The 23,304-nt window shown below is 28.4% G+C and overlaps 1 protein-coding gene across 4 annotated transcripts in view; it reads right to left on the reverse strand.

Moving 5' to 3' along the window:
- Positions 1-3,569: 3,569 nt before the first annotated feature.
- LOC122714530 (SAM and SH3 domain-containing protein 1-like) overlaps positions 3,570-23,304 on the reverse strand; it is a 476,950-nt gene continuing 457,215 nt past the window's right edge. For 2 of the 4 annotated variants that reach the window (XM_043935948.1, XM_043935947.1), the window contains 8 exons: positions 20,812-20,878; positions 17,296-17,461; positions 16,143-16,371; positions 11,239-11,337; positions 8,899-9,237; positions 7,929-8,144; positions 6,671-6,821; positions 3,570-5,897 (listed from right to left, as the gene is read on the reverse strand). In XM_043935948.1, the coding sequence (XP_043791883.1) occupies positions 5,161-5,897; positions 6,671-6,821; positions 7,929-8,144; positions 8,899-9,237; positions 11,239-11,337; positions 16,143-16,371; positions 17,296-17,461; positions 20,812-20,878 (2,004 nt within the window). In that variant the 3' untranslated portion in view covers positions 3,570-5,160. The remainder of the gene's footprint in view (positions 5,898-6,670; positions 6,822-7,928; positions 8,145-8,898; positions 9,238-11,238; positions 11,338-16,142; positions 16,372-17,295; positions 17,462-20,811; positions 20,879-23,304) is intronic. The other 2 variants (XM_043935949.1, XM_043935946.1) reach the window with 2 other exon arrangements.

The following is a 23,304-nucleotide window of genomic DNA, read 5'->3' on the forward strand; positions in this document are numbered from 1 at the left end:
ATATGAATTGAGAATCAATCAATTATTAATATTCTTGAAAGATAAAAAAGATATAATAAATAGCAATAATTTTATCCTTTTATAAGATATTTATTTTGAAAAAAAAATTTAAAATTATAATTATATTAATAACAAAATTTGAAGTTTTCGTTCAATTTACCTATAAAAAAAATTCCTATTTTGTTTATTTTTAAAAATTTTAAAATAATATAAATATATTTTAAACAATTATTTACTAATTGTTAAAAAAAGATTATGGTTTTTACCTATTAGTTAATAAGAAAAAAAATAAAAATAAACAATAATATAAACTTCGTTAGATATTTTTTTGTTAAAGATTTTGCATATCGTGTTTACAATTGTTCGATTCAATACTGGAGTAAGGTGCCGAATCAGGGATGATCCAGACTTGTCCCATAAAATAGTATTAGGATGATATATGTGAAATGTCTATTCCAATGCTTTAAATTTTTTATCTAGATTGTATGAAGAAATATGCAGCATAATTCAAAAGACAAAGATATATAAATATATAAAATTGAATAAAATTTTTTTGATCAATTTATAACAAACTAACAAAGAAAAAATTTGATGATATTTGATTATTTTTAATTTTTTATATGTATGATTAATAAAAATATTAAAAATAATTAGTAATTTAAATAAAATTTTTAATATTTTTATAAAAATAAATTCTCTTGTTAAAGGATAAGATATATATACAAAATCATATAATATATTTATAAATATAATTATATGTATAATTTTTAAGAATATTAAATTTGGATCATATTTTAATATGTTACATCTTTAATAAGTCATTTAATTTAATTTAATTAAATTTGTAATTTTGAAAATACTAAATTTTCGTTATTTATAATTTTTTGTTTTTTAAATCAGAATTACTCGCTTTAATAAAAATAGATAATTATTTATAAATTTGGAAATATTAATTTTTTGATCCATTTTATTTATCTACTTTTTTATCTATAGGATTTTTTCTTTTATTTAACAAGTATTATCCATGCTAAAATTACAAATTTTTACCTTTTTTTTTAATCATCAAAAAAGCTTTAAAAAAAATAATTTATAAGAAGGTGGACAAGAAATAACAACATTTGTTTGAATCTTTCGTCATTTATTTCTATTCACAGTCAATAAATTAACACTTGTTGGAAACCATACAAGAACTGAGAGACGATAAGAATTATGAATTTATTAATCTCTATAAAACCCGCAATTAATCAATAAATACAAAAATCAGCTTATAAAAATGTTTAGCAATTCACGCTGTGGCGATTGCCATTCCCTAATCCTGTGTGTGTGTGTTTTATCCCTTTACTTTATGTACATTATACATATATCGCATCAAATTGTAAACTTTGCAAGAAAAAATGGACTAGACCGCTAAGTAGATGCTTAATAATTTTTTTTTTTCTTTCTTTCTTTCTTTCATTCTTTACTAGCGATTTAGCGACAATCACTAGACACCGTGATTTTTCAGAGATCTTCGGCCTCATGGTGTCCACCATTAAATAATCGATCCTTACGGGACGAAGATGGATCGTCCATTCGTTCAGTTTAGTACGAAATTCGAATCGCACACAAACACACTTAACGTTTTTTTTTTTTCTTTTACTAAGACATCTTTACCTTCATGTAACTATTTTTCAAATTACTTATTTTCGATTATAATTCACTGCATCTATTTTTATAACGAATCTGATTTTTTTTTTTTTTACATCAAACATTGCATACTTTTCGAACTAATAAAATTATTATTATTTTTTTTTTTTTTTGCATCTAATCATACTCTCAAAACGTTACTAATTTTTAACATTTTTTCCACGCATTCCATTTCTCTCTCTCTCTCTTTTTCTCTTTCACACTCTCACTTTTGCGCGCATTTCTTTTTTCTTTCTCTCTTTCTCTTTTTTCTATTCATCCTGCATTTACTGTTTTGTTTTTACATTTTTTTCGTTTTTTCTTTTTTTTCTTTTTTTGATTCGCTCTCTACAATATTATTCTCGACGGAACGGACCAACTATATCATTTATCGTAATTTGTGTGCACATGAAGTAACGAAGATTTTGGCTTTGGATTATTCTCTTTATTTTTTATTATTTTTTTTTTTATTGCGAAAAAAACCATTAAAATTTCCTGTTACAGTGTGTGCCTTCGTTGGACATTACAGACGATACTTGATGTCAGCAGTTGAATCAAATACAAGCAAACATCGTTTTCATCGTTCAGATATGATCGAACCTTGCAATACAACATCACTTAATGCGGTATATCGATAAAGTACGTATTATAAAACAATCGCTATTTTGGAAGCGTGTATGTAAGTGTATGCGTGTGTGTATGTATGTGTGTATGTATCAATTTATTTTAATATATTTTTTTTTCTTTTTTTCTTTTTTTTAGGCCTCTTTGCCCAAAATTGAATCACGGGTATTCAGAGTTTTTTATATATCTCTATAAAGTTTTTTTTTTTTTCTTTAATATAGAATCGATGCTCTATTCGTCAATGGTCGTACGAAAAAAGCGTAACAAGACTTGTTACAAAAAGGGGATTAAATCTCCTAAAGCTACTTTTGTAAATCGATAATAATGAAGAAGGTAAACATGCATTTTTATTAAAGTCTATAAGATTCTCTAACGTTTGCTTCATCAGTCTCCGCCATTTTGGATAGTCGTCGAATCGCTCTATCGAAACGAATATATATTTTCAATATATTCTATTTACATATGCAATAGAAGTTCTTAGATCGTTATTTTTGATAATCGTGTCCTTTCTATATTTTTCCTTTTTTTTTCTTCCTCTTTCACGAATTTTCCATCCTCGAGTTTCATTCCTGATCTCGTTCTTCTGTCGCCTTTTTTTTTCTTTTTTTAAATTCGTCGATCATTTTACACTATACAAAAAATGTACATAAGAGCCAACGGTGTGATATATAACATATGTATATTTTTATGTATAGATTTGTCATAGTCTAAAATTTTGGCAAAGGTTGGATTCAATATAAAACATCAGTAGTTTCTATGTGTGCTGTATATATACATACAAAAATTTTGTAACTTTGAACGTTTTGTTTTGTGGTATATAGTCAATATACACATGTACAGTTTACCATCTTGTCGAAGAACTTTTTAACTTTTAAGTTGCATCGATGATGGGGATTGTCGATCATGTACTAGTAAATGTAGTTTTTTTCATATGAAAAATTAATAATTCAAATACATACAAATATAATTCAAATATAATTCAAAACATTAGGAAAATCAATTAGTTGCAATAAGATTGGATAAAATAATTTTATAAAAAGTTATTTTGGTAATTATTGATTAACTATCATTTTTCTATCTCGAAATTTGAAAAAGTCACTATTTCATGCAAAAAAGTTAATAATGTAGCTTTGTTTTGAAAGAGGAAAAATATTACTTAAATTGTATATTACATTACCATTTTATTTTATTATTTTATCCAACTTGATTATTTTTCAATTTCATATATTCTTCAATTTTCGAATAAATAAATTTTTTAAAATATAAGATTCAATGACAAATTTCTTTCTTTCTCTCTTTCTCTCTCTTTCTCATTATATAATAATCCTTATTTTTCATATTTCTGTGTCAACTGTTTATATCGTCAAATGTATACTTTTCATTAAAGTAAACTAGTCTCAAAAATAATAGCAAACGAACATTTTACGTGTTCAAAAAGTTTTAATCTGTTGGCAGTCTTTAATCTAAAAAAAGTTTTCATTTCTCATATAGGCAGCTGAAACAGCTGATCCAACTGTTGAATTGACAGATCAACGTGTCTCTTCTCGTTATTTCTCGTTAAACATCTCATTAGTCTCTGTTCTCTGTAGCTTATTGTATACAAATTGCAAAGACGAATCCTCTATTGCGAATCTTTAATCTATTTACAAAAATTATTTAGACGTAAATGCAATCTTATCACAATATTATCATTAGTAATTATTACGAGCGTCGAAAACGATAGACGAGATCATGAAATGATTGGCAGTGACACGGCTCCTCTCGATATTTCATCATACTGCCAAAAATTTTATTCCGTTCGAGCACGATACAAACGTTATTATTCGTTCCTCTCGTCGAGACCGTATAAATTTTTATATCTGACTCGTCTCCCTTTTCCTTCTCATCATCTCATTTACCGAGAATCATAAAAAGCTCGGAGTGAAAAATAATCACGTGGAAAGCTTTGATCCAATATCGAGATAAAGGAATTCTCATTAAAAAAAAATAACGAGCAGCCGCGAAGTTTTGATTATGAAATAACGAAGACAAAGAATCGATGAGGCAATAAAAGTTAGCGAAGCGTTATTCCTTTCGATTCCAGGATGGGTTAAAAAAAAAAAAAAAAAACAAGAGAAGAAATATGTTATCTTTAACAGAGAAATAAAATATTAAACACCGAATAACCGCTATTCATTGATTGGTTTTTGAACGTGTGAATCATACGAAAGGATTCCATATCCGTACGTGCATTTTCTATTTAAGCTCGTTTCTCGGTTTACAGCCGTTCTCTACGTTCCGGTTCTAAGTTCGTTCGATAAACTGAATTACAGGAATACTAGATATATCACTGCATAACATTTTATAAATCATTTCAGTCATATTCAATAAGTCGTCTCAATAAGTTTCAACAAGTTGACCCTTCTCCGAAGATTCATTATAGATAGTACGTTTTGCTTGTTAGTTCTCAAAATAGACAATGAAAATATATTACAAAATAGTTATACAAACGAGCGTGAAACATGTAGCAATCTTCTCTATCGCGTTTATGTACGTATCCTTTCGAAATATCGATCATCGTTCACTGGTATGAAAATTTCTCATTCTATTTTCTCAATATACATTCATATACTACATGCATATCTTCCTTGATCGAATCAAGCCATCGAAAAGGTTAAAAATTCCTCCTCGGATAAATGTGTGAATACTTACGGATACAGCAGAAGAACTCCATCGAAATTGCACGATCTTGTTAACAATCTTTTAAAAATCCGCGTTTACACTATCGCGTAGTAAGTGTACAATAATTTACAATGAAACTTATGAAAATACAATGTAAAGGCAAGATGAATCGGGATCGGTCTTCTGTCCTCCTCTATCAGTATCGCTCCTTTATTGGTAACTGGCCTCCCCACTCTGGCTCTTATTGGTGGCCGGTTGAGAGGTGGGGGACGCTCTGGTGAAATTGCCAAAGTTCTTGGTGGGTGAGTCAGAGGCAACGTTGGCAAGAACTTTGTCCCTAGGTGGCGGTGCAGAGCTGATGCTCGATGAGCTGACGCCCGAGTCGCTCGATTTCTCGCTCAGGCAACCCCTTTGTCCAAGACCTGTCATATTTCCGCTATTCTCGAGGCCAAGGTCACCGCTCCCGACCACGTACTTCACCATGCCTCCCAGTTTTTGCCCACCCTCGCACGCGTCCTCGATCACCACCGTTTCGCCGAAATTCCCTCTTTTCGCGATAAACCGAACGTTTCCGCTACGAAGTAACGGCGATTTATCGAACTGGCCCTCCTTCTGCCCGGCCACGTTGGTCGTGATGGGTATGTTGGGATGGAAGTCGTCCTTGCTGTCGGTCACCGTGCTCCCTTCTGTGCTGACGCCGCTTACGCTCTTCGTAGGCGCCGCGGAATCAAGATTGTTCTCTCTGGGCAGCTTGGTAGTCGTTGTCGATTCCGGGCTTACAGTTCGCCGACTAGTGGGATTCTTGTGAGCGTCGTAACAGCCAGAGTCCCGCGGGAACTGGCGACGATTAAACGGTGAACAATGGCCGGATGTCTGGCCAGAGGTTAAGACCAGTCGACTTACCTCGTCACCCTCCGAGCTTGAAGCTAAATCACCCTCGCTTCCGGCTATTAGAACAGAACAAGAACTTGTGTAGTATTCTATTTGCTACTGAAATTTTGGTATTAATGGGAATACTTACGTAATAAATATTTTCTATTTTGTGTTTTTTCGATTTGGATTTTAATTGTTTGAAAATTAGGATATTTTTAAGAGGTGAGGTATATATTATTGTTAATACGTTAATCATTAGATATTAATTTTGAATATGAGTTTCTCGCGAATTTTTGTTATTCTTTGTAGTCATTAATTTATTAAGTATTTTATTAATTTCTCTGTAAAACTTGGTTCTTTTCTAAATCGAGGGATATTATAAAATTTGAAAAAAAAATGGAATAATTTTTTATATAACGTATAAATAATTCTATGCAAACACGCGAAACAACAATATATTTTGCTTTTATGATCTTTTAGTTTATATTTATTAATTTAGTAAGTTAGTTACACATCTTTAATATAATAATTTTGAGATTATCTTATTATTTTATCAGTTTTGATAAAACTATATAAATCAATTGTAATTTTATTATCTGCTCGATCAATCTATCTAATATATATTAATATATTTTAAATAATATATTTTATATCGAAATTTTAAGTAATCTTGAAAGATTATTAGATTCAAGAAACTTAAATAATCGTAAATATTTTTATAATTACTATTCATTTTGTTATTAAGCAATTAAATTAAAATTAAATTAATACTAAAAAAGAGAAATGGTAAACTAAGATACGAACTTAATTACTATTGGGAAAGGAAATGTAAATTCTAGAAACTCACATTGAAGATCATTTAATAGTTGCACAGCTGTAAGTATCTTAGCACGATGTTCTGGTTGATGTATACGCAAGTAATCAAGATCCGCGGCTTCAATTTCCCTGAAGAGTTCCAGATCCTCGTATCCGTTAAATACAAAAACAGGAATGTGTTCCTGCAAAAATACAAAGTTTCATTATTTCTATTTTCGTTTCGTGAAAGCAATTCATAATAAAATCAAATAAATACGAATTAATAATAGAGAACATTCTTCATTACAAACAGTTATTACAAAGTATTAAAAGAAAATTAAAGTAAAAGTTAAAAAAAATTATAACAATTAAAAACTATCTAGAGTATTATAAATCACATTTAGAATCAGCTTCACTTTTTTGAAAATTCCTTTTGAAAATTTTAATGTCAAAATATGATTAAATTAATGTGTTAAATATGATTAAAGTAGTGTGTTGTTAGTGACTCTTCAGAAATCAAATAATTGATTATATTGATCAATTTCAATACATTAATTGTACTTAAGTTTTGCTTCAGATATAAAAGGAATATGATATCTCGATGAAACGTAGAAATATAAAAATTTAGTTTATATAGAATGTCAAAAGAAATGATTAATAAGTGATCTTATGTATGTATAACTTGTAAATCAACTATAATTCTGTCTTTATCGATCAATAATCCAAAGTATGATTGAATAATTGTATAGCCAGAACAATAATAAAAAAAAAACAAATTAATATTAATAAATAAAGATAGATTTACATTGATTACATTATTATTTATTATCATTTAATGACGCGATCCATTCGATTCCATTAATTATTTAATCGAATGAATTTAATACAGCACAAATATCTTCTTACATATGTCCAGGTTCTAAATTTCTAACGTTAACGAGAGCAGGAAGTTGAACATTCATCACCGGTAACATTCGAGAACAGGATAAGAACGAGGTAAAAGCGGGAAGCGGGAAAATCGATAGGACGAGATAAGAAAAGGAGGAAGATGGATATAGAAAAAAAGAAAAAAAAAGAAAAAAAAAGTGTCGACGAAAAAAGGAACACGCCAAGTTTTCGTGGAACTGTGTATTGTAAGCGATATAAAAGGTGCACGCGAGGGAGGGTAACCGGGATGGTGGGATATGGATGAAAAGAGAGAGGTCCAGGCGAATAAAGAAACGTATAAAAGCAGGTTTCCCTGCTTTGCATTCGAAGCGATGCAAATGCGAATCAGTTTGTTCGAGCCGTGGCAAGATATTGCTCTCTACCTGAAGATTCATTCTCTGCAAGAGCTCTTGAACGGAACCGGGCTTCTGCCTATACCTCTGGCCCCACTTCCCCCGCCCTTCGGGCTCGCCGCGCCTTGGAACCCTGTCGTTTAGTATCTCGACGTTTATGAACTTGAAGTGGCCTATCCTGTTGTGCAAAACACCCTTCCACAACCCGCTCTTGTTCATTTGTACCACGTCGATGATGTCTCCCTTCTGCAACAAAAGCCACAGTTGCAATTCGCTTCGTACTTTCCACGTGGAAAAACCTCGAGAACCTCTTATAATTTCTAATTTGAGCCAAGTGCACGCGGAATCGAATCCGATGCTCGCGATTCATTATTATCGCGAAGTCGTGTAGAGAGAGGGGGGGGGGAGAAAGAGAGAGAGAGAGAGAGAGAGAGAGAATTTTGAGAAAGAAGTAACATTGAATTTTATTTCGGAATAAATATCAAAGTTTAATTCTTTCGAGAGGGCAATGTTAACGTAGGTTTCGCAAGGATTGGAGAAACATTTTTATTATTAATGGATATAAATACTTGATAATAATAAGTACTGTAATATTTTACGAAGAAAGTAATTCGTAATAACAATAAGGACAATAAGACATATAATATTTTGTACAAAGGAAAAAAATTGGTATATTATATACTTATAATAATAATTTGAAAAAGAATCTTATATTTTAATGTTTCCTTGTTCCAAGAGCTAGATGTATAATATTTACGCAAATGTTCTTATTGAAGCGTCTATAAAAACAGGTTTGAAAACAGGCCTACTTATCTAAGATATATAATAAATTACATTTTTTAAATATTTTATATTAATTCTTTATATTCCGTCTTAGTTCCAATTAAATCTAACGTATAATCTTTACAAAACGATTAGTCATCCAAGTATCGATGCTTCCTCCATATGATACTTTGCGCGAAGGGTAATTACACTCTTAAACAACGATTCGAGAACAAACCTTAAACTTTAACGCTTCCTTGTCATAAGGGCTGGGCGTGTAATCGACCAGTGCCCTGGCTCTGCAAAGCACAGGTCCAATAGACGTTGGGCTGATGGCGTCCCTGTCTTCGCAGGATATCGAACTGTGATTGCTTCCTGCACGCACAAGTGCCTGCGTGCTCGAACCACTTCCGCTTGGAAGGCTCTCGACACTGCTCGCGCTGCACGGGAAGGCCTCTGATGAGGCGCGATCCTGGCGCAGCCTTGAAATTTTCCGCTGCACGTCGTGCCTCAAATTTCTCGCACGTCCTGCGATCCCCGCCCTGGCGTCCCCCTCGAGCAGAGCGCTAGCTTCTGACTGGAAATTTCGAATCGAGAATTTCATAAACGTCGAAAAGTTTTTGGGAAAGTTTCACTTGGAATCTTTGCTTGTATCGATGGAAATGAAAAGAGGAACTTCACAATACGTAATACGTTAAATTAGAATCGAAGAGGTGTGCATGGAAGGCCCATTTTTAATTCAATACTGTGTTTACTGGCAATGATAAAATATCGGAATGATAAAATAACGAAAAAATAATCTTAAGATTAATACCATATGTTGTATGATTTTATGAGAATTTTATTAAAGGTTAAAAATGAGATTTTACGTATTTATATTTTGAAAATTATAACACAGCCTTACTTTTTTTTTATATTTATTATTGTATGCATTATTAGAAAAAAGATCGAAAGATCGTGACGAAATTTCGAATTGTAAATTTCGAGCTCTTCGTTTCGCACAACTCCTCGATCGAGTTGCACAAGTCTGTCAATGAAGTCTTTTTACAAGGGAGACTGAAATTTGGATCCTTTCTCGTGATTGTGACGATTCTTCTGTGGTTTTTGAGAACATGCAACGATTATGCGTAAGGCACGACCATGGAAGATTCGCAAAGGCTATCGAACCTCGGCTTTGGGCCTGCGTGACGTCGTTGTCGACTTGTCGGTGGAGTAGACGCATGTGTATGGCTGTATATTTCGTGATTATGTTCAAAAAAAAGCGTCTACTTTCGTGTTTGATGTATACGTCTTTAATGAAATTCTATCAAATCTAATTAATGGTAATAATGTAGCACGAATATAATTTGAACGAAGAAAAAGCTCGCATGCGTTTTGACACTGCGCAATTTTTCGACTAATGGCAATTTCACCGATCTGGCTTAAGATTTAAAAGAGCGACGTTTTTATAGCGAGTTAATCGTGTATTTTTTAAAAACCATACAAAAACCAGACCAGAAATCAAACAATTGGCATTGAAAGCTTTGCTACGAAACGACCAACCAGATGAGTGAAATGAATGAAATGAGCGAGAGCGGTACGAATAAATTTACTTACCCCATAAGATAGACAAGGTACAAGAAATTTGAAGAAATTAAGGAAAGAAAATATTCTAAATATTTCGTTATAATGAATTTTTAAAATGAAAACCACAACTATACCGTATTGAAAGAATAAAAAAGATAATGTCGATTGTATTATTCCTTTGTTTTTCTTCACATAGATGAGAAACAATTATTATCGCATACAAAAAAAGATTCAAAATAATTTTTTATTACATTAATTTTGGATTATAGATTTAGATAACAATTTGTCTCTTGCTTATTTAACTTCGATGAAACCGACATTATTTTTTATTAATCTAGAATATAAGTGGCAGAATTGTGCGAGAATATGAAAATATTGAAGTTATTAAGTTAAGAATTTACGATTTTTTAATTTACGTTTTCAAAATTCCAAACAGTTTTCGAACTATTAAAAATCTATTTTTTCTTCGAAAAATTTTAATCCAGAAGTAACTGGAGTAGTAAGTAAGTTATGAATTATAATCTCCTATTGTTTGGAGTTCTGAAAGATTCGATTGCATAGATTCAGATTCTAGTTTGACTTCGGATTAGCTCGACAATAATCGGATGCGATCGGTTTAAGCGTCAAAAACGTACTTCCAATCAGCTTATTAAAGCTATTATCCGAATACGTTCGATTATTGCCGAGTCCATCCGAAGTCGACTCGAATCCCGAATAATATGGGAAACGATATCGAGATCGTATCCGATCCCGCCCGAATTTTTCCGACTCGACTCGAAGTTTAAAATCAATCCCGCACACAACTGCAGCAAATATATCGCTTGTTAGTAGTTTTCACTACTGCACATTTGAAGGAAGGTTTGTTCTAAATAAATAGCCACATGATCATGCAACACAGTATGCCAACAACAACAATAACAACAACGACGACGACGATAACGACGACAATAAAGGACAGAAAGTAGAGAAAAAGGAGACATTTGTGAAAGGAGGAGTTGTATATGTCACGTACTGTGTGTACGGCGGCCGGATGCTGATTCTCAAGTTCTTCTTGATCCTCGTAGTCGCTGCTTTGGCTTGGCGATAGTCCTTCCTCGCCGCTACTCCGGCTCTAAAACGCAGTTTGATACTCGCAGAGACAGTTCTAATTCACGGATATGTAAAGGAGAAGCGGGCTCTAGTTTGGTCTATTAGCACTTATGTAAAATGCTGTTAGAGGAAATCGGTCGTTATGGAGAGAAATGCTAGTTTAAAATCAAACGTGAAAATAAAAAAAAAAAAAAATACCATGTATGATGTAGATCAAGAGTACAACGAAACGAGTTACAGTATGTGTATCGTGAATATAAAAAATAGTTACTATACGTGCATATACGAGGGTCAGCCCAAAAGATGTGCATGCCATGAGCTTCTTAGAAGATGAAATTGGATAATCACATTTATATTTGTTTGTGTTATTTGTTTGATTTATTCGGTGTATTCTGCTTTGTATTTGATAAAGGATTTGCAACAAGTAGGAAAAATTTTCAATTTCTTTTAAATTCAATTTTATTTTCACAAATAAAATTGTTAATGATTTAAATATTAAAAGGTATTAATAATAAAACAGAATAACTTTTTTAGATAATATTATAAATCATAATTATAAATGTTTATAAATGTATTGCAAAGAATTATAAATAAATTACTTTGTTGTAAATCCTTCAATTATACAATAACCTTTTACATGTTACGTATCTTATTCTATCAAAATATTATATAAAATTGTATCTACTGGCATGTATATATTTTTAAAACATTTAACTTTTATTTATTTTAAATGATTTTTCGTGTGTGAAAATAAGTAAATAGGTAACGATATATATGTGTATGTGTAGAAGCGCACAAAATCCAGTCACGTTAAAGATAATAATAGGAAGAAAATAATAAAATTGATCAAATTTCCATCGAGACATGCCCTAAAGAAAATGTTAAGTAAAGCATTCTCTTGTAGATTGAAAGTATGCCTTTATGTACAAACTCCTGATATATTGTTAATAACGTAGAGCGTACAACTTGCGATAAGACACCCTAATACGTAGCAGAAACTGAGAGCAGCGCACTAGACGTTCCAAAACTTTGAATTAAATTTCTGGAAAGTTGCATTCTCAGCCATTCACCGTCGAGTTCATGAAGCACGGATGGTCAACTCATCGTCGTATGAAAAAACTTTTCTTTATTGGAACACGCTTAAATTCTACTTTGTTTCATTTATAGGAAGAATTTAAAAACAGTAGGAAAAAAAAAAAAGTAAATTTGATATCGAAATTATATTAAAATATTTATCTTTAAACGAGAAATCATTTTCTCTCTAATAAATGACTTCCTTTTCACTTATTTTTAAATATTATATCAATCATTGTATTTATACAATTTATTTAAATCGCTTATAAAAGAATATAATCGTAATAAAATCGTGTCGACCGTAAAAATAAATTGCATATAACAGAGTATACATATAAATAGCAGGCTATGTATATCTACATGAGTAATGATACATTTAGTATGTTGAAGTATGAATATATGTACGAAAGAAATAGAGAATTAGGCCGTCAGTTCTGTCTAGGTGTCAGAATAGGGAATAATAGATATATCTCACTTCTATGATTAAAATTATAAAAATTCATTAATATTTAAATTGATTAATATTATATTATAAATATTATTAATTGAATAATATTTAAAAACATTGATTAATAGTATTAAATAGATTAAGTATATCGATAAATTATTTGTTTATAATGATAATTTTAATGTCATCAAAATTATTCAGAATATAAAGTAAAAATTAAATTTTCTGAAATATTAAGTTAAGATTTATTACATATTTATTACATGTCATTTGAATTATTTTATATCATATGACTAAGCTATATTAAAAAAATAAAAAATAGTCTACCTATTTCTACTACTTCATCATCTATACTATAATATCTTAAAACATTCATCGTAAATTTATTCGAAAAATAATGTTTTAAGTTAGAATTTGAATTGCTTAGATATAAATATAACATGGAAATATTGTTAATTTATTAAAAACAAAATTTCTTTTCATGTGATCCATTTCTGAATTAAACAGTCGTATTTCATGCATCGAGATATTCGATTTCCACAACGCTCGATTCGTTATGTTCGGTTCGTTAAGCTCAACGAAAAGCATATTGGGAGAAAGAGACACATCGTTTAGTTCGCATAGAGCTATATACGTAGCTGTGTTGGCACTTATCTATCTCTACGTGAATTGAAGAAAGGTCTGTTAATATCTGTTAGAATGGTAAAACTATACTAGAGAACGGAACCTTTGATAGTGCACAACTAATCGATACGATAAATATCCATATTCATGAGTGTCAAACCAATTTGCTATGCATTTCTAATTGAAAAGAAATCTGGTGATGAAAACATTAATATAATGATATCTTGATATGAAAGACGCGAAAGACACACGTAAAATTATATTACACTCGTATTCATAATTGGCCATAATTTGAATTTAAGAATTACGAATTAATATAAATTTTTTAAATATCTCTATTAGATATTTAGGATTACTTTAAAATTAATAAATTATTATAGTTTATGATTTATTAATTTTTTTGTTAACGATTAAATATGTATAATCAAAAAGTTAAATTTTATTATATATTTCTAATATACATGATTAGAGAATATTTCAAAATTTAAGAAATGATTTTTCAAGTTAAAATAAGATCAAAATCATAAATAAAGAAATTAGGGAAAAAAAAGATTTGAAGATCTTTTTTCTTTTTATGGAAAAATAAAATTTTTTCAATAACAATTAAACTCAAATTAAATCTATTAAACAATTTACTTATTAATTAATTTATTTCAATTTAATATTTTAAGATTTTAAATCAACTTAAAGTTTTCAATATATCATTATTTCTTCAGAAGTAAACGTATTAATCATGAAATTTATCTTCAAACTTGATCAAACTTTAAAATTAGAAAAAATTTAAACCGCTATAATTCCAAAGATATTAATTTTTATTTAACGAATTAATGATCATTAGAAGAATAGAATTTTACTCTTTAAAATGTTTTTTTATTTATCTTGATGCGATTTCCTGTTTTTGAGATATCGTCGTGTAAAGAAAAGGATAATTTTTAACCATTTACTCTTTCTATCCTTGTCATTCATTCGAATCTCTCACTCGTGTCTCGTCGCACTAACCTATTTCAAACTTCAGACAAGCGATTCCTGGAAGAATGTATGCATTTCCAGGAAAAATGTAGGTCCATTTATAATCTTTACACTGTTTTAAATGCTATGGACACTTTGAATTCTGCTATCTCAGCAATCGATTGAGATATTGAGATGAAACAAAAAATGACTTCAACAGCATGGTATTCTCTATTTTCTGAGTAAGTTTTGAGAATAAAATTCTTACTTTTTTCACATTTTTTTTATGTGAAAGTTTTATTTGTATAACTTTGCATAATGATCTATAAGATATATAGAAACTTAAATTTATTTAATATAATTATATAATAAAAAAAATAATAAATATATGAAATAAAGGTAAATGTTAAATATTTTAATGCTGCATATTGCAATTATTAACTATTAAGTTATGCTACATTTATTTATGTAGAGAGATTTGCTTGCATTTTTTATGAATTTTTAATAGTTAGTAAACAATAAAGTTGTTAATACAATTATTTTATTTTTGCTTGAAGAATACTCCTTAATTTTTTTTTTTTATCTCTAAATAATATTCTCAATTAATTATATCAATTTTGAATATTGTCAGAGAATTTTATATTTCTTTATATTCTTTCATTATATTTCTCTGAATACGGAGCTTTCACCGTACTTTCATAACTTTCGCATAAAATATATCAAATTTTGTTGTTTAAATTTATTATTATTAACAAATGAGTTTGAACAAAATTATATCAATTATAATATTAATAATAATATTTCTAAAAATTTAATGATTATATTATATTATAATAAATTACAATGTTAGTAATATAGTAAATAGCAATTGCATTAATGAATAAAATTAAGTGTTTTAATGATATCAATAATAAAATTTAATGCTTATAATATGAAAATGCGGTTGAAGACCATTTGCTGAAAAATCATTCCTATTTGTGTCCACCGACACAGTCGACAGTTTTATTATTTCAAAAATTTAATAGATTACTTATAAAATAACATATAATTGTAATAATTATTAATAATTCTGATACCTCTTTATGAGATAATAAAAATATTAATCAATTGTATATTACAATAAATTATTTTCTTTGACATAAAATTGAAACGAAAATTTATTACTATTTTATGATAAAATTTCTATTTACCATATAAACATCAATAAATAAGCATAAAGCGAATTCAAAATCCATAATAAGCAACGATACAAAAGTTCAAACTAAAATATGAATATTCATACATATATGAAATAATAAGATCAACACGAAAACCTGTTGTTTAATATCGTCAGATAATTATATTTTATATTTTCTGTTTATAAAAAAAAATAAAGATTATCTTGAGCTTGACTGTATTTAATTTTCCTATTCGATAAAAAATTTCCAATACTATTATTTTAAAATATTTATAAAATAAATATAAATTATATATACAATATAATAATAAATATAAATAAAAATTATATAATTGTTAAAATATTTGTAATAAAATAATGTAATAAAATAATTGTTAAAATATCTATAAATTCTGAAACAAACACTGTTTGGAAAGAAATTAAACATTGAAATAATGATTTATATTATCGTATATAAAATAGTTCAATATTGTATCTTTGGGTTTACACCATTTATTGTTTTGATAAGACTATATACCTGATATCTTTCGATAAGGAATACTTTGTGTGAACTTACCTGGACATCGCTACTCGCGTAGTCTCCACTTTCTCGAGAAGCTCTCGAATGTGTAAGTGGTATGATGGCCGGTGGATTATTGTGACCTTGTGGCACAATAAGCCCTCGCATTGTCGATGTTGCTCCTTTCCTAGAGCGATCTCGTGGGAGGCTGATGTCTCCGGCAGTTCGAAGCGAAATAATTCCCTCACTTCTGTTCTCGGGCTTCAAATTTAGTGTGAAACATACTCTGAAATGAGATAAATAATATTTTCAATTTTTTGATCGATGTAAATATAAGATCGATAAAAATATATCGTTCTAAAAAAATTGAAAATATAATTTGTTAATAGTGACTAATAATCTTTATAATCTCGTTCAAAAATATTGATTTTGTATTATAAAATGTATTATTTTTTTATAGTTATTTTTATAATTTTTTAATAAAAGAAAATATATAAAAAATTGTTAGAAAAAATTATTATTGAAATATAATTTAATAAAATTAAGAATAAGAAAGTTTTAAAACTTTCACTTTCTGTAATATTTTATATTTAAAATGTGAAGATATTCTTTTGAAGCAAATATTCTACAAAATATTTTATATTATTTGATTTCGAAAAATAATATTTGATATTAAACGTTTAATATTTAATTAAATAAAATATTACGAGAGAAATAATATAGAATTTATTAGGAAAACTTTAAAATGCTGATGTAAATTTATATCAAGATTTTCAATAAAAGAGTTTATAAATATACATCTTATAAGCATGGACATGTAATTGTAATTCGTTTCATTATCAAACTAATAATAATACAAGGATTTATTATGAACGTTTCAATGTTCTTGTTCATACTTAAAATATAATTTACTCCAATAAATCTAACTTTTTATTTCTTATTTATTCTGTCATAAAATTTTATGTAACATTAAATATTAATTTCATAATAGTAGAAATAATATTCATAATTATTTATTTCATATTAAGTATTTTGTTACGTTTATGTGGTATGTCAAGCGCATGGCATTGTGTCGTTTTCTTTTAAATCTTCTTTTCTTTTTCTCAAGTATCCTATTCTAACTTTACTTTCTCATAAATGAACGTCACGTCCTCATAAACGATCCAGGGTCGGCCGTTCGAGAGTTAAAAATATATTTGTTGTATTTTACCTTCCATTTTGTATAGTCGCAGTTGGCACTGGCCCGCCACTTGCCCCCATAAGGAAATCTTCGGGATCTGACTCATATGGTGGTTCGTCATACCAATGTTGACCTCCAGGACCTAAGCCCAATCCTCCTCCACAACGTGCATCTTCATCGTACATATAAGTGTCATCTGGATATTGAAAATAAAATTTATATTCTCTTTCTGCAATCGCAAATAAACAATTAAAATAGAATTTTTTATCTTTTAAGATCTTGTATTTTCAAATATTAAATTACATTATAATAATGTAAAGTAATTATGATTTAAATAGAACATTTTACTAATATTTCCAAACTTTTTATTAATATTTCGTATTTTAATGATTGTAATAATTGTTTTGTAATAATTTTTGACTTTATTGAGAATAATAGAAAAATATTTAAAAATCTCTAATTTCTCTATAATAAATAAATTTCAATTTTCTTTAACGAAATATCTATTGTAAATCTATTATATTATATAGATACTGAAACTTTATCTGTAATTATATTATACAGAGGTATTATATCTAATTAAATCATGAAATTATGACTGAAATTTAACAAGGGTTTATTATGAATGCTTCAATATTCTTGTTCATATTTAAAATATGAATAATTTACTTCAATAAATTTAATTTTTTATTTCTTATTTATTCTGTCATAAAATTTTATGTAACATTAAATATTAATTTCATAACAATAGAAATAATATTTATTTATATATTTATTTTGAACATGACATCTACATATTTAGAACGTGTTAATTATTAAAGTGAAACTAAAAATATTTAAAATTAGAATTAGAATTGGGATATCTATGATCATTGATATTAAAAAATAAAAATACTGAAATAAAAAATTATTTGTGAGATGCATTCCATTAATAGGAATATTCTTGTTTCCCTATTAAATAGAATAATAGAGTAACTACTACTCAAATTGTTTTAGCTTTTAAAATCGATCTTCCAAAGCTATTCTACATTAACATTCTGTACATGCAATTTTCAAACATATATTTCAAATTCTTCTCTCATCATCAATTTCATTCTTCCATTTACGTAAAGAAAAAAGTTCAATCAATAAAATACGGATTAAATGCTTCTTATTCTTTCACTAGGAACTTCCTCTCGAAGAGAAATCGCATGGTCTTTCTTTCCTATAAAGTGTAGCGTGTGGCGCTAATGCGTGGTAATTCGAGACGCGAGAAGACCTCGAGTGGCGTTGGTGAGAAAGGCTGGGCGAAATCAAGCGTCTGAGGATCGTGCACGTGCGTGTGGGCGCGAGAAAAAACGAGGGGATCGGGAAAAGCGAACCAGCGGAGAAAGCAGTCGACGGTTGTTGACGATAACGAGATTAGCCTGCACATAGAAGGGGCTTCGTAGCGTGGCGGTGCTATTGCCTTCGTCGGCGATGCAATCGCAAATAAAACTCCCCCAGTCAGTGATAAATCGGTAATACGGAATTTAAAGGATATCCGAAACATTACTCTTGATATTTTATTTGATCCTCTTTATGGCATTCTGTACAGGATGTTTCAGAAATAAGTGGCTGGACTTTAGTAGACCGGCGTTTTATTGTGCTCGAAGATGAATCGTAGATAGAATTGGAAATTTTTTATTTTCAAAATGTACAGATGGTCACGAAAGTATTTATAAGGATAAGGTAATTTATTTAATTTGAAAATTCGTGTACATGTAGAGTGTAATGAGTAGTGAAGAAAGTCTTTTTTTAATTGAAAATATTTTTTAAATATGTGTAAATTAATTTTCAAATTTAAATTTTCAATCTCTTGGATGTAATTTCATCAATATTTTGGAAATGTTTTTTTACAATAAAATAGAACAATTAAATCTTACTATTAAAACTTAGATACTTTATAACTGCAATGTTAGCCAGAAGAAAAAAATGAAAAAATTTCATTCTTTCAAATATTTTATAAATCAAAAATATTGCGCATATTTATAATATTTCATATGAAACAGAATTGTTTATTACTTAAACTTACATAAAGTTTATCGAAAAATTTTTTATTTATTTCGAAATTTTGCAAAACTTTACATATTTACATCAGATTAAAAACAATTTAATAACCATTGAAGAAAATAATAAATTTTAATTGTTTTGAATTGTAAAATGTCCTAACATTGAAATATTAATTTTAATTAAGAATGATAGCATAAAATTACGAACAATATTAATTTTATGTTAGAAAGTAAATATTGCAATAAAACGAATCATTCTTACATCACAATATATGTCATAATAAATTAGTTTGTATTTAAACGTTTCATAATTGAATAAATATATAGAAATTTTCTAAAATGAATTTTTTCGTGAACAAAGGACATTATAATATACAATAGAAAACGTTATGCTATGATAAAGTATTTAATCCTTATAATAAAGTATTTATTAAAAATTTAAAGTATTTAATACTTATAATAAAGTATTTACAATGGTAATAAAGATCAGGAGTTGATACGAAAAAAGAGAACGAACATTGATTGAAGAAAGAAAAAAGAATATATTATAAAAATTCTTATTTCAGTAAAACAATTATTTTTATATTTTGTAAAAAATTTATACATGCATACAAAAATAATGATTTTTATATCCAATTTTATGTTTGTTGTCAATAAATTAATTTCTCATTATTAGATTATTTATTTTCCAAAGTAAGAAAGAAGAATATGTTGTATTAGCTTTTTTTTATTGTTACAAATTAAATAATTAATAGTTCTTACATTTTTTTGTTTATGAAATGCAATTACGAATGCAATTATGAAATGCAAGATAATTTATTTAAATATTGAATGAATAATAATAAAAACAAAAAAATTGAATTATCACATAATATCTTAATAATGCAAAATAAGAAATTCGATATATCAGAAATTTTTGAATATTTTCAACTAAATCATTTCTATTTTTTTTTCTTGAAAAATATTTCTGTAATATTTTATCATAAATAAAAAATGCTTATATCTCAAAAATAAAAAATTTCCAAATCCTTCAAATTTTTCATCCTTCGATATATAAAAATTTCATATTTTTAGAATATTCTGTATCATATAACAAACCATAATATCAAATCCATTTCCTTCGAAAATTTCTTTTATTCGAGAAAAATTTTTGTCTGAGAGACTATTCAGTTTCATCGCATCCCCGGATTTCTTTCGCCCGAGAAATTTTCGTCTACAAGAGCGTTCCGTTTCATCGCGCTGAGATTTTTTTAAAAAATATCACGGGAAGAATCATCGGAGAACGAAAGCGCTAAATGAGTCCCTAGAGGGCGCGCGGAGATGTACGAAGTGTCAGGCGTTTGGGAGTCGATTCTCAAGGCTCTGGCTGGCACGTGGCTCGTTTCTGCTCAAGGCAGACACGCTCCATAGAATACACATACACACGAATGAGGACGTAGCCCGGTTGGATCGAGCACGCCAAGCTGTAAGTCGCGGAGAGGCGACAACTAGAGGTTACACTCCTTGACGTACTCACCTCCAGGGAGCTGACCCCGTCCGTCCCGACCAAGCTGCATTAAACCCTGCCGGATATCCCTCAGTATCTGAAACAGGACAATAACGAGAGCGAATGAATGAATCCTCCATTCGATTATTTGATTAGAAACGTGGCATTAATTTGGTATTGTTGATTCTTGGTAGAGCATTTTCGGACGAAATTTAGTCGGCCAATTATATTGCGTGTTTGTCCGTTTAATTGAGAAAATGTTTAAATAGAATAAAAATTAGTAATGTAATTAGTAATGTTAATTTGTTAATTCTTTCTTTCAATGATGAGAGATCTTTCTTTCTCAAATGAAAGAGAGATCTTTGTGAATAAATTATTGTTTAATCTGTTTATATATTATAATTTATATGAAAGATGTATATAATAATTATAATAATACATTGTTTTTTAAAAATATTAAATAGTATCTTGAAGTCTACAATTTTAAGATGAAAAAACTTTTCAAAAAAATTCATTCATTCCATTTTATTGTTTTATTTATTAGCTAATTACTTTTCTTCTACTTTGATTGCTAAAGAGACTATTATCTGTTATTTATTTTATTGCATTAAATTGAAAATATAGCTGGTTTGTAATTGATGTGTTTGCGATTAATCAAATTATAAGATATTTTTATAGTTTAAAGATATAAAATTAGAGATTTAAAAAATTACATAAGTATTATGTAAATTATATTAATTTCTTTTTGTAATATAATATGAAAAATTCCAGCATGATATTATACGTACTATTAGTAAAAAACAATTTATTAAAAAACGATTTGTAAATTTATTCCGCTCTTACAAAATAAATAACCTAATGAATAAATATCTATATATTATCTTTATTTTATATATATTAACCTAATAGAGTTATTAAACATTATGCTATAAACACTTAGCATTAATAGCATAATTCATACATTTAAATTATTTGAAATATTGATTTCCAGATTAAAACTCATGATATCTTACATTAAAATATACATATAATTTGTAAAAAATATGTCACTCCAATTTTGATCATTATTTATTTATTAAACAAAAAAATTTGATTACTGTCACCAATAAATTGAGAAAAAGTATAAATTTAAGAAAAAGATTATTTAAAAAGCTCCAATTGTCTATTTAAGAAGTTAAAATCTATAAATAATATCTATAAATAATTAATAATTTGAATGCAGAGATTAGTAGTCCTACCGAAATCTATTTTATGTTTGCTTACATGTTCAATAGCAATAGATATGTCAAATTTGAAACATTGCATTGACAGGTTCGACAGTACTTTGGATTGGATTTGACTACTCTGACTACGCTTTTCGGCCCATTGATTTGTCCTGCTTAACATTTTCAAAATGTTGCTAAAATAACTTCTATTATAATTACAAGTTTTCTAATATTAGATTCATAAAAGAAATCTTATTATATTTGAAAAATAGATTTAACCTAGTTTTTACATATCTATATTTAAAAGAAAATTATTTTAATTATGCAATTTTGAAAAAAGAAAATAAATTATTGATATTTTAAATATATTAAAATATAATAAAAATGAATAATGAAAAATCATTCGTTCAAATCAAAAATAAAAAAAGATATCAAAAACAAAATTTGGAAATGGATTCATGCAGAACAAAATTTATATATATGATTATTATAAAACAAATTGTGATTATAATTCTTGTATATCACTAATATATTTATTAATACTTGAATATAGTTTTATAATTTATTTCTCTCAAAGATGATATTTCATAACATATTTCATGTAGAATTTCCTTTTCTTATTATAAAAATCTACAGAATATACATGATATATAAAAAGAAAAAAAAAATATTCAAAATATAGCACGCATTATAATATTCGAAGAATAAGACGAATCTCTGTTTTAAACTCTATTTCATATTCATAAAAATTTTATTTTACATTCATCATTATCCGCAGCCTAATTATTATTTAAAAAACAAAAATCTCATTCCCACTATTTCCATCCCTATTATATTTAAAATGTTTAACAATTTACGCGCCTAAAATATTATATCAATCACAAGGATAAGGAAAGGGCCGAAAAGCGTAAGAAGGAATCGACGATGATGAGGGTGGTTGACGAAGTGGTCGCCCACGGGATTATCCCGCAGTTTCTCGCGTGGCAAAGGAGAAGTCAACCGGTTGGTGAAGAAAATAGAAGGTAGGTAGGGAAGCAAAAGAAAGAAGGTCCTCCCTAGGGAGCAGTAAACCTTCGAAGGTAGAAGTGACACTAAAACTTTTACACGGATACCGACCTTTATTTCCATATTGTTCTCCAGCCTCAAAGGAAACTCTCCGCTTTATTTCTTTCTGTCTTTTTCTGCCTATTCGAGTAGCCCAGAGTCAGGAGAACAAGGCAGTTTCGGCCAATTTCTGTGAGATCCATTTCGATCCCTTAAATTTTCTAAAAGGATGGGCTAACTTTTCTGGCATACATATTCCTCAGTTTCGTGTAAT

Source organism: Apis laboriosa, unplaced genomic scaffold (genome assembly GCF_014066325.1).
Source record: "Apis laboriosa isolate Shangri-la unplaced genomic scaffold, ASM1406632v1 scaffold30_cov140, whole genome shotgun sequence".
Lineage (NCBI taxonomy): Eukaryota > Metazoa > Arthropoda > Insecta > Hymenoptera > Apidae > Apis > Apis laboriosa.